This window comes from Anarhichas minor, unplaced genomic scaffold (genome assembly GCF_050575085.1).
Source record: "Anarhichas minor isolate MPS153535 unplaced genomic scaffold, ASM5057508v1 ptg000017l, whole genome shotgun sequence".
NCBI classification, from domain to species: Eukaryota; Metazoa; Chordata; class Actinopteri; order Perciformes; family Anarhichadidae; genus Anarhichas; species Anarhichas minor.
Window position 1 is genome coordinate 20,062,776 of NW_027466463.1, and position 15,183 is coordinate 20,077,958.

A 15,183-nucleotide genomic window follows, 5' to 3' on the forward strand; every position below is an offset into this window, starting at 1 on the left:
GTGATTATCCACATTTATTTTTCCCAAGCTAGAAATTAAAATATCACAGCTGAATATTTGACACTTTCAAAAACCTGAGCCGCACACACCAGAAGAGATAGTATTCATATTTAGGGTGTATTCACCTTTAAATGCCCGCTGAGAGGAACCAGCAGAGATCGTCTGACATCAGAGACGTGCGGCCTCAACAGCTCACATCAGCGGGCAAAATGGACTGATAAACACCACTGTTTGGGGCGATGTTCAGGTACTAAATACATTATAATTTATTGCATTTTATCTTTGTTTGGAAACTAGTAACGATATAAAACACTAGAACCAACATTCACCGGGGCTTCTGCAGGTCGTTTGCTCGTTTGCTTGATGTCAGGGTATTTATATAAATATCTTATATATATATTTTTAAATTATGTAATTTATCACATAGATTACAGTATGGTCAATGTTCAACAGGGTCATGTTCCCTATGGAATTAGGCTAATATCAGCATGTCTAAAATAGTCAGATTTTATATTATAAAGCTTCCTTAATTTACACCTGTACTTAATCCACCCATTAAATCATAGAATATATTCATTTTATTTTATAAAGTCATAGTCCAGCATCAAGCTTGCGCAGTTTAAATGGCTTTATGACTATATAATTATGTTTTTTAATTTAAAATTGCTCACATAAAATGGCCTATGTTGCATTTTCCTCTGCTGTGATAACATTTGAGTTTCCCTCTCGGCTTCTCTTTGAATCTAATCTGAAGCTGAATTATTCAGTGGAAGCACAGAATGAGATTGTTTTACAGTAGAAGTCAGTGACTGTAAAAGCAGCCATGCTCTATTTATGGTTGTTAGGGATTGTGTGTGACTTAGCTGTTTAACTCAGTTTGTATTTCCTCGGCCTCTTTGTGGTTGTAAAGTGTTTTTATTGAATGTCAAGAGGACTCGCATGCTTTAAACGTGATGCTGGAGGTCAGCATTGTTTACTGTGGTATTTACTCTGTGTTATCTTGTTCAAACCATACCTTTAAACCTCACACACCATTCTGATTCAGGCTTATTGACGTTTTTGGACGCAGGAATTCAAGTGGATTTGTGCAGCACTTCAAGGGCTTTATTGTTTTTTTTGGAAATATGGAAATTTGTCTCTTACATTTCCATATTTTTCCACAACATACCTTGGTGCTTATTTTAGATATCCAAGTTTTGTCTGTAAGATAATATCCACTGACTGGTGACACCAACAAGTTTCAAAGAGCTTCTCTGTATCTGTAGCCTTGTTAAAGGTGAAATCATCATTTAACTGAATGAGGACTTTCCTAAACATTACTGTTTTCTTCTGTCAGATTCTGGTCGTATTCCCATTTGTTCCAGTTATGAGTCGGTGTGATGATGAATGAGGCTCCTTCACATACAGACACCTCTGGGATTCACTTTAGTATGTAGGTTGATCGAGAGCTTTTCAAAATAAAGCTAGTGGGCCACTTTTTCAACCAAGTTACAGATTTGTAGTGTTGTATAACGTCAGACGGCTCTTATTTAATGCCAATATAAGAAGTACTTTTATACATTGGAAAATGCTGTTTTGTTGAAACTCTGTAAAGAAGAGTTTGTGGTTCCTCCTCCGGGTTTCTGGGAGTCTGACTCGTTTAAATCTCTGATTTCTACATTCTGTTTCTCACATGGGACTTTTTTTATGGACTAAAATGTCAGGCCTTAACTAATCTGAATATATATATATATATATATATATGTATGTATGTATGTATGTATGTATGTATGTATGTATGTATATATGTATATATGTATATATATATATATATATATAAACCTCTTTATAATCACTCGTGTTTTCTTCTTCATTCCTCTACAGATTTGTTTGCCATGGAAACGGATATGACACCAAAATTCTCCTCAAAAGACGAGGAAATTGACTTCTGGAAGACTCTTTCTCTCAAGTACAAGGAAAGGTACGCGAACCGGTCCTTTTCCTTCTGCGGTTAAGTTGTGACGTTATCTTAACTCATTGTTGTATATGTTTGTTAACAACTCTCTAAACCTAAACCATCAACGTCAAATTGCCTGAGTAGCAAAGACCAAACTATGCTGTATATTTATGACCATTTAAGGATAATAACATCGACGAATAAACACATTGTTGGTTCGGGTCTTTTTTCATGTTAAGAGTAGAGCCAGATGTATATTTTAAGAATAATTGGCCAAGTTTAAGCCCCATTTTTCATATTTTTGTTTTCATCTTACTGGATGATTGCGATCAAAACCCCCATCACTTATCTTGTTTGCGACACAAAAACCATCCTACAGATTTGCTTAAATCTTTTGCATAAACTGCTGTGACTGATTTAAAGTCCAGCTGAAATCAAACCTTGTTAAAAGCAGTAGTTTTTATGAGTGGTGACCCCAAATAGTCGTTATTCCAGGATTCCAATCCAAGCAGCCTGATTGGATATTTAGCATCTTACAGTCGAATCTTTGCAGTGACGGGAAAATGTGGTAATGAAACAAAGAATCGCTCATAAATAACAACATGGTTATTTCAAAATATAAAAACAAACCTAGACACACACACACACACACACACACACACACACACACACACACACACACACACACACAACAACCCACACTGTCCATTATTCTGAAACAACAGCTAATCTCTGCCAATAATGTTTTCTATTGAAACAACATTATACAACAAAAAAGACACGATTTCGCGATCAGTGGATTACAGACAGGACTTGACCAATCAGATTCGATTATGTACACTCTTAGTCAGGGACGCATGTCATTTTTATATTATTATTAAGAGAAAGACCAACTCGTCAGTATATGATGTTCATAAAAGGCCCATTGTTTTTGGACCATATCCATTTGAGGTGTTCACATTCATATCTGGAGAGTTTTAAGAGTTTTAATCACATAATGTTTTTCTGATTATTGAAAATATTTGTGTCCTTCTGCAATGCATGATTACATTACTGAGGAAAACAAACATTTTACAGCGTCAGAAAATATCAGATATTGTCTTTTGTCCTCGTACGCAATACGCCAATAACAGTACGTAGACGCACCTGTTCATGGTCTGTTAATCCCTTTAGTTCAACAGTTGGTGGTTTTCCAGCTTTGTGGCGACAGTTTGTGTTCGTCTTTTTCTCATTTCAGCACAACGATCCCGCTGTACACAAAGCCAGCTCCATAAAGAAAAGGGTTTGACAATATAAGAAAGTTATTGATCCCACATCGGGGAAATTCAGTTGTTACAGCAAAGGAATAAAAGTGATGAGGTGATAAAAAGACAAATATAACATATAAAATTACATTTATACACCTTCTACTTATTGATGTGAACTTGACTGGTCTGCACAGAGCATACAACACCTCTGGGATGAACTGGAACTACATGTGGACCACAGATTGTTCCTCTCGGATCACGAGCTCTGATAATAACCCTGCAGTCTCTTTGTGTCTGTGGGAAGCACCTCAGGAATGTTTGATCTGCTATATTGTCTTTGTTTCACCCATTCTTACTCTTTCAATCAAAAGCCAGCGTTGGAATATCCCGTGACAGATTCCTTTATATGTGTGCTGAGCAGCGAAAGCTCCAGTGGGAACCTCTCCCTTTATTTCCCAAAGCGGCGGCTCATGTTTCACATAAAAGACTCTCATGTCTCTTTGTCCTCGCATCTCATGATGGTTATATAACGACACGGGCTGTTACTCAAACATCTTAATTATGTAAAGGCGGCTAAAATCAAATTTGCTGTACCCAAGATGAAATCCTATCTTTCAACACGTCACCTGATTGAGATCAAACTCGCTGTGATGAAGGAAACAAAGTCGGGCCGACACCCGGTTACGTAAGAGTCTGTAGACGATGAGATTCCTTCAAAGTCACGGCTTAGAAGTGATTGAAAAGTACTTGTGCATTTACTCGTCACAAAATTGTTGTGAAAAGTCAAATTCAGAGAGCTAAAATGAGTATTTTCATCTTGTGAAATGTTCTTCTTCTTGCTGAGGATTCCCTCATACTAACTATTCTGATCCACTGGAACATCTTGAATAAAGAGTGATAATTGAAGAGGAACCGCCAGTCTGCAAATTAGTCGCAGCCAAACCTTTTCCAAGTAGAAGCGGTTCAAAGCGAGGCCGAGCATTTCCACAGTGGGCCGATCACAAGCGTTCATAAATGGGTTTTCTGGCTCTGTGCCACCTCCAGCACTTTCACTCGTATGATGGTTGCCATTTTTAGACTGCTGGCTCTGTGTCCATCCAAGTGTGTTCATCCGTGGTCATAGCCACAGACGCTTACGTAACGAGCACTTTGTGGTAAAGCCCTTCAGCGATCACATGTTCTGTGAGGTTGAATGAAACGTCAGTGATCAGACGACCTGAACGCACACAAATGTCGCTCAGTCAGTCTGTTTTTGTACGTTGTTAGATGTAGAGTAAGTTTGAGTCAGTTCTATTTTTATAGCGTAATATCACAAATTTGCCTCAGAGGGATTTACAAGCTGGACAACATACAACGTCCTTGGACCCTTAAGGGAAAACCTAACTTAAAAATACTTAAAGGGTACAAAGATACAATCACCATCCTGGTGAAGGAACCTCACAAACAGCTGTATTTCTTAAGGAAACGTAATAAGGCAAAATTCCAAGTTTCAAGTTCTTGTTAACTTTTACAGAGCAATAAAAAGCATCCTGACTGGAAAGATTACAAACTGTCATGTGATGTGCACGGCCCAGGACAGGAGGGCTCTACCGCGGGTGATTTAAACCATCCACAAAATCATTGGAACCCATCTACTGAGCATCAGTGATATTGGTGACGAGAGGTGCCTGCAAAGAGCCAAAAAGGATATTAAGACGAAACCCACCCAGACAGCCTGTTCACCCTGCTGCCGTCTGGAGAGAGGGACAGAAATGTTGGATGAGATTAGTTGTTAAGGAACGTAAATTAAATTACTTAAAGAACATAAATAAATATGCACATAGATTGAAAGGCTATGACAATTACAACTCACTCAACAGCAGCGTACTGTAGGTGATTGTGAATATCAGGTCTGAGTCTGTGGAACATTATCTGGGTCAGAGCTCCAGTGGCCACACGCGATAAAATAAAGATAAACATGAGGTGGAGTGCATGGCGACCTCTTTCTGTCTCCACTCTGTTCTCTAACTCCTCCTCCTCCTCCTCTTGTGTCGGCCCTCAGCTGCCAGGAGGCCCGGGAGGAGCTGCTGGAGTTCCAGGAGGGGAGCAGGGAGCTGGAGGCCGAGCTGGAGGCTCAGCTGGGCCAGGCCGAGCACCGCATGAAGGACCTGCAGTCTGAGAACGGACGACTCAAGAACGAGGTAGACTCGCTCAAGGTAACGACAAAGTGATCTGTGTCTCTGCAACAGTGGACTCGTGGTCGCATCATCTCAGGGTGACGTCTTACAGACTATTGATGAAGAAGATGTGCTGATAAAGACATTGCTGTAATAAGTGATTGACAGTATAGCTAGTCATTGTTTATTATTTATGTACAAATATCTATATTATGAGAGAAAATATCAGTTTAATGTGTCCAAAATATATTCCAAAGAGACTGTGACTGACAAAGTGACTTAATTTAATTAATTATTAATTTCTATGTAAGAAGTAGTTTGTGTGGTGCAACACGTTTTCATTCAGTAAATCTCATAAGTAGAAAAATAATTTAGAATTTACAAAGAGGTGCAACCTGCTTCCAGATCGTTTAGTCTTAAAGGAATAGTCCTACAGTTTGGGAAATACATTTATTCGCTTGCTTGCCGTGAGTTTAATGAGATATGCGTGCGGTAAATATGAGAATACAGCAGATACAACACAGCAAATATTTTCCTGTCATCTTGTGACCTCACACATTTATCTCCATGTTAAAAATCACTGATCTAAGCATGAACAGTGCAGTTAATGCACCCTGGCTTAATCAGATGATTGAGAAATACTCAAAAACCTCACTGTGCTGTAAGCTCTGAACCAAGCCAGTACAGCGTGTCTCCATATTTACCCTTGAAATTAATATTTGATGCTTGTTTTGTTTTTTTAATATCACCACTCGTCCTTGAGTGCAGTCTCTTGGGAGAAGACGTGAAGTCTCGCTGTAACAGCTGCCGCTCCCCTGGATGCAGTGCTTTTATTTATTGTTTTTAATGTGGACCTGCAGCTTTGCCTCTCGGGTTACAGGTCAAAGGTCACAGGAATATTGAGATCAAAGCCGCACAACAAAATAACGGCTGATAAGTTGTCATCCATGACTCCATGTGCAATCTAAATGTAAATCTCACCTCAGGAAGGTGCTGATGTGACTGTCTTTTCTAATTCCAACACTGACGCAGCTGATCTGTGTGACTCTCATACATTATGCATCAGGTTGTGTCTCTTGGTCTTATTCTCGCTCCATAATTACAGAAAGGCGGGAGGCTCATTTGTGCGTCCATGTTTCCATCAGGGATGAGATGTTTGTGCCACAGTGTCTGTCAGCTTTTAGCTTCCACACATCAGGTGGGAGAAAACACAATAGTGATAGTTTTCGCAGCAATATTGCACCTTTCTTTTGCTTTTTGGACATATGTTTTTGATTTTCATGATACAACACTGTTAGCCCAGTTATATGGTTTCCCCACTGATGTTAGTCGTCAGTTCAAACAACACATATTCAGGAAAAGTTTTAGAAAAGTCATCCAGCGAGACGCTAACTTCGTGGTTTGCTGCAGAAATGCCTCATCCCTGCAGCACTTTATTGGAGACAGCCTAAAGTACAAAGCTACGGTGGCCTTGAGGTGCAAAGCTTAACAGCACGTCACACAACACGACAGCATTACCGAAAAACAACGTTTCACAAACAAATCAAGAAATCTGAAAACACAACATTTTATAAAACAATGCATCACAGATAAGCACTAACATTTCTGAAAATATGATATTTCATATTAATTAAGTAAGAAAATGCAACATTGCAGAAAACATCAACAACAAAATCTTAAACCAATGTAGAAAACACAACATTTCCGGAAACGCAAACTGTAGAAATAATGCATTTTTGACATGTTGTTTGTGTTTTGCACCTCAAGGCCACCGTACAAACCTCACAGCACGGCATAAGATACGTCTAAACTGTTTAAATATTTCACTGGAACGTTAAAGGGACGAGGCTCAGAGTTACAGAGGGCTGTGTGGCTGCAGTCGAGTCAGACGCCTCAGTAGCAGCAGATGTAGGTCAGACATGCAGTCGAGCCCGCTGGTACTTATCGAGCTGATTGTCTCGGAGCTGGTGGATATTTAGGTCACACTTCCAACAGAGGGGGAAACGAGGGGAGCGATGAAAAATAGATGATAACATGTAGATGGTGAGCGTGGGGAGCTGCTGAATGATGTCCTGACATGAAGCTCCCGTGTCCAAGATTAAACACATGTGATCAATAACGTGCTGCCTCGCTTCTGTCCTCCTCCTCCTCCTCCTCCTCCTCAGGAGAGGTTTGAGCATCAGTACGCTCAGAGCTACAAGCAGATCTCCATGCTGGAGGACGACCTCGGGCAAACACGCAGCATCAAGGAGCAGCTCCACAAATACGTCCGAGAGCTCGAACAGTCCAACGACGACCTGGAGAGAGCCAAGAGGTCTGAACGGGCCCGCCAAAATAAAATGACAAAATCACTTTTCATTCTTGAGAGTTTGATGTTCCTGAGTAGCATGTGATCATTTTTATGTGTCGCTAAATAAAGATTTATTTCTTTATTATAAGGACAATACAAGATTTAAAATATGTATTAATTTTTGTTTGTTTTATTCACTATTTCAAACAGGCTTTGTTGCATTTAAATAAAATGCAACCAATGCATATAAGATTTTTAAAAACATAGACCGACAACTACTACAAACATTAATTGAAACAACAGTGACTGAAAACAACAATTAAGAACAACAAAGATGGAAAGAAGTTGTTTCCTCATAAAAGCTCATTTTTATGCCTCACTAAATAAAGATGTATTTATTTTTATTAATAGGATAGTACAGTACAGACAATATTGTGACCAAATCAGCTCCTTTGTGTTTCCCTGTTTAATGTTTATGGAAATTTAAAATTAGCAAATGGGTCAAATTCAATTAATATCTTACCCTGAATGGGATTAAAATCAATGCTGCAGATATTGATCCCTTATTCGTACTTGAATAACCGGTAATAAATAGATGGGACACGCAGGATATCAGAGGATATTTAATTAATGTTGCTTCCTCTCTGACTCTCTCTCAGAGCGACCATCATGTCTCTGGAGACCTTCGAGCAGCGTCTGAACCAGGCCATCGAGAGGAACGCCTTCCTGGAGAGCGAGCTGGATGAGAAGGAGTCGCTTCTGGAGTCTGTGCAAAGGTTAAAGGACGAAGCCAGAGGTGATTATTGACTCGATCCTTTTATTTTTTTACTAATGAGCCACGCTGTCAATCGCTTTCTGCTGCTCATTAGCATACAGCTGCTGCAGCTTTCCCACAGATCTGTAGGAGTTTCTTTGGTTTGTGTACTAATCTGCTCTCTGGGAGGAGCTAAAACACATTTATTTATTTATTTGTAGACATGCGGCAGGAGCTGGCTGTACGAGAGAGGCAGTCGGACGTGACCAGGATGTCGGCTCCAAGTTCGCCCACACAGGAGAACGAGAAGATGGACACTGCCATTCAGGCCTCCCTCTCTCTCCCTGCAACCCCACTGAGCCAAGGTCTGGACAACGCCTTTGCCAACCCGACAGGTAGCTGCAGCCCGTCTTCCCTTGAGTGCTTTCTTTTCTCCTCTCATTCTGCAAGTAGTTCTTTGTTGTTTTATTTTAAAGCATTTTTCATGTAATTGTGTCTACTGATGAAATAAGGAGCACTTCTGGTGCTCTCTGAGAGGAGAAAAAGCCATCTTAAAGAGGAGAAAATGAAATTATTTGACTATTTGTAGGGTGTAGCATAAAAGAACAAACATTTTCAGCCACTCAAGAGGATGGTTAAGAATAAAAAGCATTGATAACTTTGACAATCGGTTATTATTGGTTTAATTATTCACGTGAGTGCAAATTGTCAAAAACTAAACATTTTAGATCGTCCATGTAATTCCCAGATGCCCTGCAGTATAACAATGACATCTTTAGACATATTAGAACCCTCCAAGATATTCTGTATATGAGCATGAAATGATTTATTGTATCAATTCATTTCTGCTGGATTGGTTAGATGGTCTTTTAGGGAAAGGATTACATTTTCATATGCTTGTTTGTACACATTTTGTCGTGGTTGGGTGTAAGATTGGAAGGTGAATATCCCACGTCGTACGTCAGTTACTTTCCACCATTTCATTTGAATGTGTCACATTTTAAAGATATGAAAGATGGTCATTTGACACGACACCTGTCAGAGGTAACGTCTGAAATGTCATTTTGCGTCTGACTGTAGAGTAAACTACTGATTGTTTATTTGTAGGGAGACGTTAACGAGTGAATATATGTATATTTAATAAAATAAAAAACATTTTTTATTGTACAGCTCTGTCAAACGGTTTTGGCAGCAACTCTCCGTTGACTCCTTCTGCCAGAATATCGGCCCTCAACATCGTCAGTGACTTACTCCGGAAAGTCGGGGTGAGTCACTTCCTGTTTGCAGTGACGTGATTTCTTTCGCTTTTCTCCTCCTCTACATCACAAACGTGATGTGGAAAGTCCTCGTCTGTCCTTCATCTTTACGTTCATGTTCATGTCTCCACCACAGGCTCTGGAGTCCAAGCTCGCCGCTTGCAGGAACTTTGCCAAGGACCAGAAAGCCAGGAAGGCGTACGGTCTGGACAACAGCAACGCGCTCAACGCAAACACAACCAACTACTCGCAATCGCTCCACACGTCGTATTACGACAAAGCGTGAGTGAAACCAGAAAACCCACCTGGCTTTTGTCAAGTGCTTCATCTCTAAGTAAGAAGTGAGGGATGAGTCTTGACGAGAAGTTTGTAATTCCAGTCCCATGTGTTTACGGGATGCCTTAGTTGTGTTATAATGGTTAAAGGTCAAATATGTCTGATGTGTCCGACGACTGGAGGAGAATCTGAGACCTGTGCGTTTCTTTCCCAGCAGGACAGAGATGGTCACGTTCCCTGCATTGATTCTTGGTAATCGTAGCTCCTCCCGTTACCTGAGTGTGTCGGGGCGCGTTCATGCATGCTGCTGGTGGTTTTAACAAACCTCTTTTCCCATTTGGAGCTCGTAGAAATAAGCATGACTGTGGGATAGATGGTATCCACTAACTGTAATGGTGGTGGAATTTTACCGCTGTCCTTTTTAACTCTAAGGTGAACGAATAGATCTCTTTTCCTACTAGTGCGAGTTGTTTATGCTTTGTGTTGGTCCTAGGTCTAACCATTAATTTTAATTAACAAGGTACATTTTAAAACAAAGTTTGTCAGAAGCCTCAAGGAAGAGAAACTTGATGACAAAAACTACATTTACTCACAGAAGCTGACAAAAATAAGTCTACAAATCCCATAAAAAGACCAAAACCAACCATGTGTTAGTGTTCTCTCAATACTTTCTGACTTCCCTGCCCTTTCTCATTGGTTCCCACTGAAGATATCAACCTTTTAAATACAAATATAGTTTATTTTAAGTCTACAGCCATAGTGGCAGCTCTGTCAGGCTGTAACATTTACACTTTCACTCAAAACTACAAATCATGATGGCGATGGAGGAAAAGTCAGAGAAGCACCAAAGCCAGTATGATACATCGTCTGGGGACCAGGAATGTTTGTTCATTCAGGGAGTAGGACTGTGTGTGTGGGATGGAGTCAGAATAAACTACAGTGAGTGTGTTCACGGTGATGAAGGAACAACGGTGAGGCTCACTGATGACTCAGAGGAAGAGAAATACAGAATAATCACCAGACTTCTCCTTTTAAAAGTGAATCCTATTTGTACGCTCAGCTCTGTTTCCCTCTGCTCGTGTTGTTGTGTGAGGCCGGTGGTGTGACGCTGTTCAGTGTCTCTGCATATTGAGACGCACAGACAACGAGGTCATTGTCCTTCTGGTGTCAGGAGGAGGGCGTTTGTTATGTTCACCTTCAGGCAGTTCTTACTGTGATAGAGGACGATGTGATGAGAATAGAGCCGAGTGTTGAATCTCCGTACTTTTTTAAGTACTGACCAAATTGTTTACACATTCATTCATCAGATACTCCCTGTTCTAAAACGAGGAACTATATTTTATTTTATTTAACACTTTAACATATTTCCATGAATCATAAACATGAATTCTGATGCCTAATCTTCCATGAAATAAAGTTTCAAAAGAGGAACATGTGTTGTGTTGACACTGCCATGGAAAGTTTTCAAACTTTACCAGCCCTAGATTTAGAATGATCTATCTTTCATTCATACTGAACGGTGCTGAGTCATGACTCAGGTCTAAACCAAACACAGAGATACTGCTCATAGTGGGACTATCGCTCACAGAGGAAACCACTTCAACCAGTCGGCCAGACTAACTCTGCAGCTTCCTTTTCTGCTTTCAAGTTCCATTTATAGCAACAAACGCATAACTTTAAAAGACGTCATTGCTGTTGAGGAGCTGCAGCTTCCTCTTTGTGTGAAAGGATGATGATGATGATGAGTTCATAATGAGGAGGAAGAGTTTATTTCCAATCGGCGTCCCTTATTATGGGAGTCCAAATCTGCCAGGAAAAGATAAATAGACTAATCATTATATTGAATTTAGTTTTTCATGTTGTATTTGAATATAAAATAGGAGAGTGAAGGTCGGCTGACTTTATAAGCAAACGTTAAATACAAAAAACCTTAATAATTTGGGCAATTCATTAAATAAAAGAGATGCACTTGTTAACCCAACTGAAAATGATTTGTAATTGAAGTTTATGTTCCCTTCTTGTTGAATTGTTTGATCAACTGAAACTTTTTGACCTCAGCCTCAACTTTTTTTAGTTTTGTGTAAAAATGTATTTCATAATTCTGACCTACGATGAGTATTGTTCATTTTTGTCACTCCTAACTGTTCCTGTCAGAAATGGGCTTCCATACTTTTCGGCTTGTTTCATCATCGCTGCTTAAAAACAAGCAGCTTTCCTTTGGAGGCTTTGATCTGTAACTCATCAGCGATTGGTTGTTTTTCTGAGACCTTTCTGTTTAAATGGAACTCTGTTCTGTTTTTGCAGCAGGACCGTGAACGGACTGAAAGCCGGCGCCCTGACAGCCATCACTGCCCCTCCTGCTGCCTCCTCCCCGGGCTTAGTGCCGCTCGCTGTGTGACGGTGAACCCAACACATCTCTTCAGAAAAGAAAAAGAGGGAGGCCCCACACAAATACTGTAAAACTTTATTGATGTACTGTTACTCCGGGCCCTCTCTGTTGTTCTGGGTCCCTGTCTGTATATTTCATGTGTTACTGTATCTGCTGTTTGCTCACCGGCTTCTACAAAGATCTGCTCTTCACATATTTAAAGATTCCTCCAGGAGCTCACCCTGATTTGTAAAAATGTCTGCACCATATCGTCTAAAAAGAGAAAAATATTATGCAATTAAAATGTGTTTTTTTTCTCCACTAATTTAACTATCAATAACTTCAGTTAAGGCCACAGTTAAGTGCACTCGGAAATAACCAGTTTAATGGGTTTGCACATGTGCTGGATAAATGTGTGCCACATGGCTACCATCAATTATTGATGTCTTCAAAATGTCCAACATGTGGTCCTCAGAGGTTCAATGTTTCAAACGTGATCTCTGGTGGTTTTGGCTTCTTACTGTTAAATCGTGACGCTCTGATTTGATTGCATTTGGTCTTTAGAAGAAGGGAAGGGGAGTCTTTGTAGTGGGTCAAACACACCATCTTTCCTCTGGACTGTGTGACAGGATGTGTACAGTATTGGTCATATTGATCGTTCTCTATAGACAGCCAGTTAAATGATGCTGTCGTCGTGTTCGGACCAGTGTTCTTGTCTTCTGTAGTCAAAAGTGTTTTGTTCTGTTTTTAAAAGCTTTTCATTTATTACTCGACACTTTTCACACGAGTGAAGCACTCCGACATCGTGTGAACTCACTTTTATTTTCATGTGCAATATTGCTTGTTTGTTATATTTTGTGGGTTTAATTTATTTCAGATTTCTTTTACGGCATGTTTTAATAAAATGTGTAATTAAACTTTGGCAGCAGTCGGTTTGAATTTGTTTGTGTTCGACATGAAAATCAATCAGCCGTCTCTTTAAACTGTTTTTTTTTTCATTCTCAAAGTCATATTAAATCAATAATGTAACCGACTAAGGTGACTGCTGACTCAACATTTCTTGTCAGGGTTTAGACCTCTAACAAGTCTGATGATTCTGCCATCTGATTTGTACGCCCAATGACAACGAATGGAAGACGGGAAGGAAAAAACGTGCGACAATCTCAAACTATATGTTGTGCGTTTGAAAAGATCAGAAAAAGAAAGGAAAAGCATGTTTGATTTATAGTTAAGGAGCTAAAACAGCAGTATGGCTCTTTAAATGATCAACACTGCCCCCTGGTGGGCTTAAATGTAAGCACAAGAGAAAGGCAGCTGATTTTTTAGCAATTTGGTCATTTAATAATTATTCATGTCTCTAAACAGACACAAAATAGTAGATTACAGTTATTATTCATGTGTGTGAGTTATCCAACATTCATCCACCGATGCGTCATTTATCAAAACAAAAACTATTTGGTTTCTTGCACAACAGAAGTGTCTGTAACACTTTATAATAACTACACACTATGAAGCATTAGTTAAGTAGGAGTAAACACTTAATTCATCATTTATAAAGCATTGTTCCTACATTAATAATTCATTAGTATGCAGTTCATAACAACAGTTATAAATGTTTTATTCTTGATTAATAAGCTCGTCTATGTGTTTCATTATTGTGTTTTCATACTTTATAAATGATGGATTCCCCATTTGTAAATTAAGTATTATATATTTTACAAACCAATTATTAAGGATTTGTAGATGATTAATAAGATCATTTATAAAGTATTAGTAAATGATTAATAACTTATTTAGATGTACATTATTCATGTTTTTATATATATAATGATTTAGATATGCACTAATGGTTAGGGACTATGTTAATATATGCTTTATAAATGCGTATTAATACTGCAATTCATGATTAATTCATGATGTATTAAGGTAGTTACTACTCCTTAGTAAAGTATTTTGTGTGACCTCATCTAAAGTGGTGAATCGGGCCCTAAATAGCCTTTTCCCATATTAATAGCTGTGTTCCAGAAAATTCTGAGGGGAAAGTCATGAATGACAACATAATGACCAATCACGATCATGAGATATCTGTTCGCCCCGCCTACTTCCAAGTGACAGTTGTCTCTCTGGCTGACCAAAGTCTTTTCAAACCAGTCGCCAGCAACTGCCAGTGGTCGGTGTAAGGTAAGTGTTGGAAGCTATTGGTTATTACAGGCAAATTATTGCTCTTGTCATGTCACAGCCATCTGTTATCCGAGTGTCTGAATAAGCTAGTCTACATCTAATATAATATTGGTGCCTGCAGCTTGGCTGGAAGCTCCATATTTCCCTCGTTTTGTGGATGCCGCATATATATACTGTATATTTGTGGAGTTTGAGGTAATGTTAGACTTGTCTTTTCAACAATCCTTAGGTTGTTGAAACCGTTATGAGTTAGCTAATTTCGCATGTATTTTGTTTTCTAATGGTAACTTGACCATTAGTCTTTGTTAGTCTGCTTGTTGGCTGAAGCTAAAGCTAGTTAGCTAACGTTAAATCTGTAGCCTAGATAGCGCGCGAAAATATATTTAACGTTAACTTAGCTAAGCTGCTATGCTTCTGCCTGTGAAATATATTTGAAATGTCAATAGCTGATTAACTAACAGGGGTTTATGTTACTGTATGTCTAGATGTGAACTATATAATTGCCTGTCATTGGCAGCCCACTGCTCCCTATACACAGGGATGGGTCAAATGCAGAGACATATTTCCCCCTTAACGGGATCAATATAGTATAAAAAATTTAAAATGAATTACTTCAGCTCTCAACTATTCTTTATTAAAACTATTTTACAAATTAAAACATGATGCCATTGCTACATGAGCAGTTAACTCAATGCAATGTTTGCTAACGTAAACAAATT

At 39.2% G+C, this 15,183-nt stretch overlaps 1 protein-coding gene across 4 annotated transcripts; it reads left to right on the forward strand.

The window, feature by feature from the left end:
• The first annotated feature begins 216 nt into the window (after positions 1-216).
• ndel1a (nudE neurodevelopment protein 1-like 1a) lies at positions 217-13,204 on the forward strand. Of its 4 annotated transcripts, XM_076094183.1 has the most exons (10): positions 217-247; positions 1,864-1,960; positions 5,225-5,378; positions 7,505-7,653; positions 8,289-8,425; positions 8,605-8,778; positions 9,554-9,648; positions 9,776-9,921; positions 10,133-10,167; positions 12,220-13,204. In XM_076094183.1, the coding sequence occupies exons 2-10, from the start codon at positions 1,875-1,877 to the stop codon at positions 12,228-12,230; spliced, it is 987 nt and encodes a 328-aa protein (XP_075950298.1). In that variant the 5' UTR covers positions 217-247; positions 1,864-1,874; the 3' UTR covers positions 12,231-13,204. The 4 variants fall into 4 exon arrangements, with proteins under 4 accessions (XP_075950298.1, XP_075950296.1, XP_075950297.1 ...); XM_076094181.1 differs by lacking the exon at positions 10,133-10,167; XM_076094182.1 differs by lacking the exon at positions 10,133-10,167 and having other exon boundaries at positions 12,223-13,204.
• Positions 13,205-15,183: the final 1,979 nt, after the last annotated feature.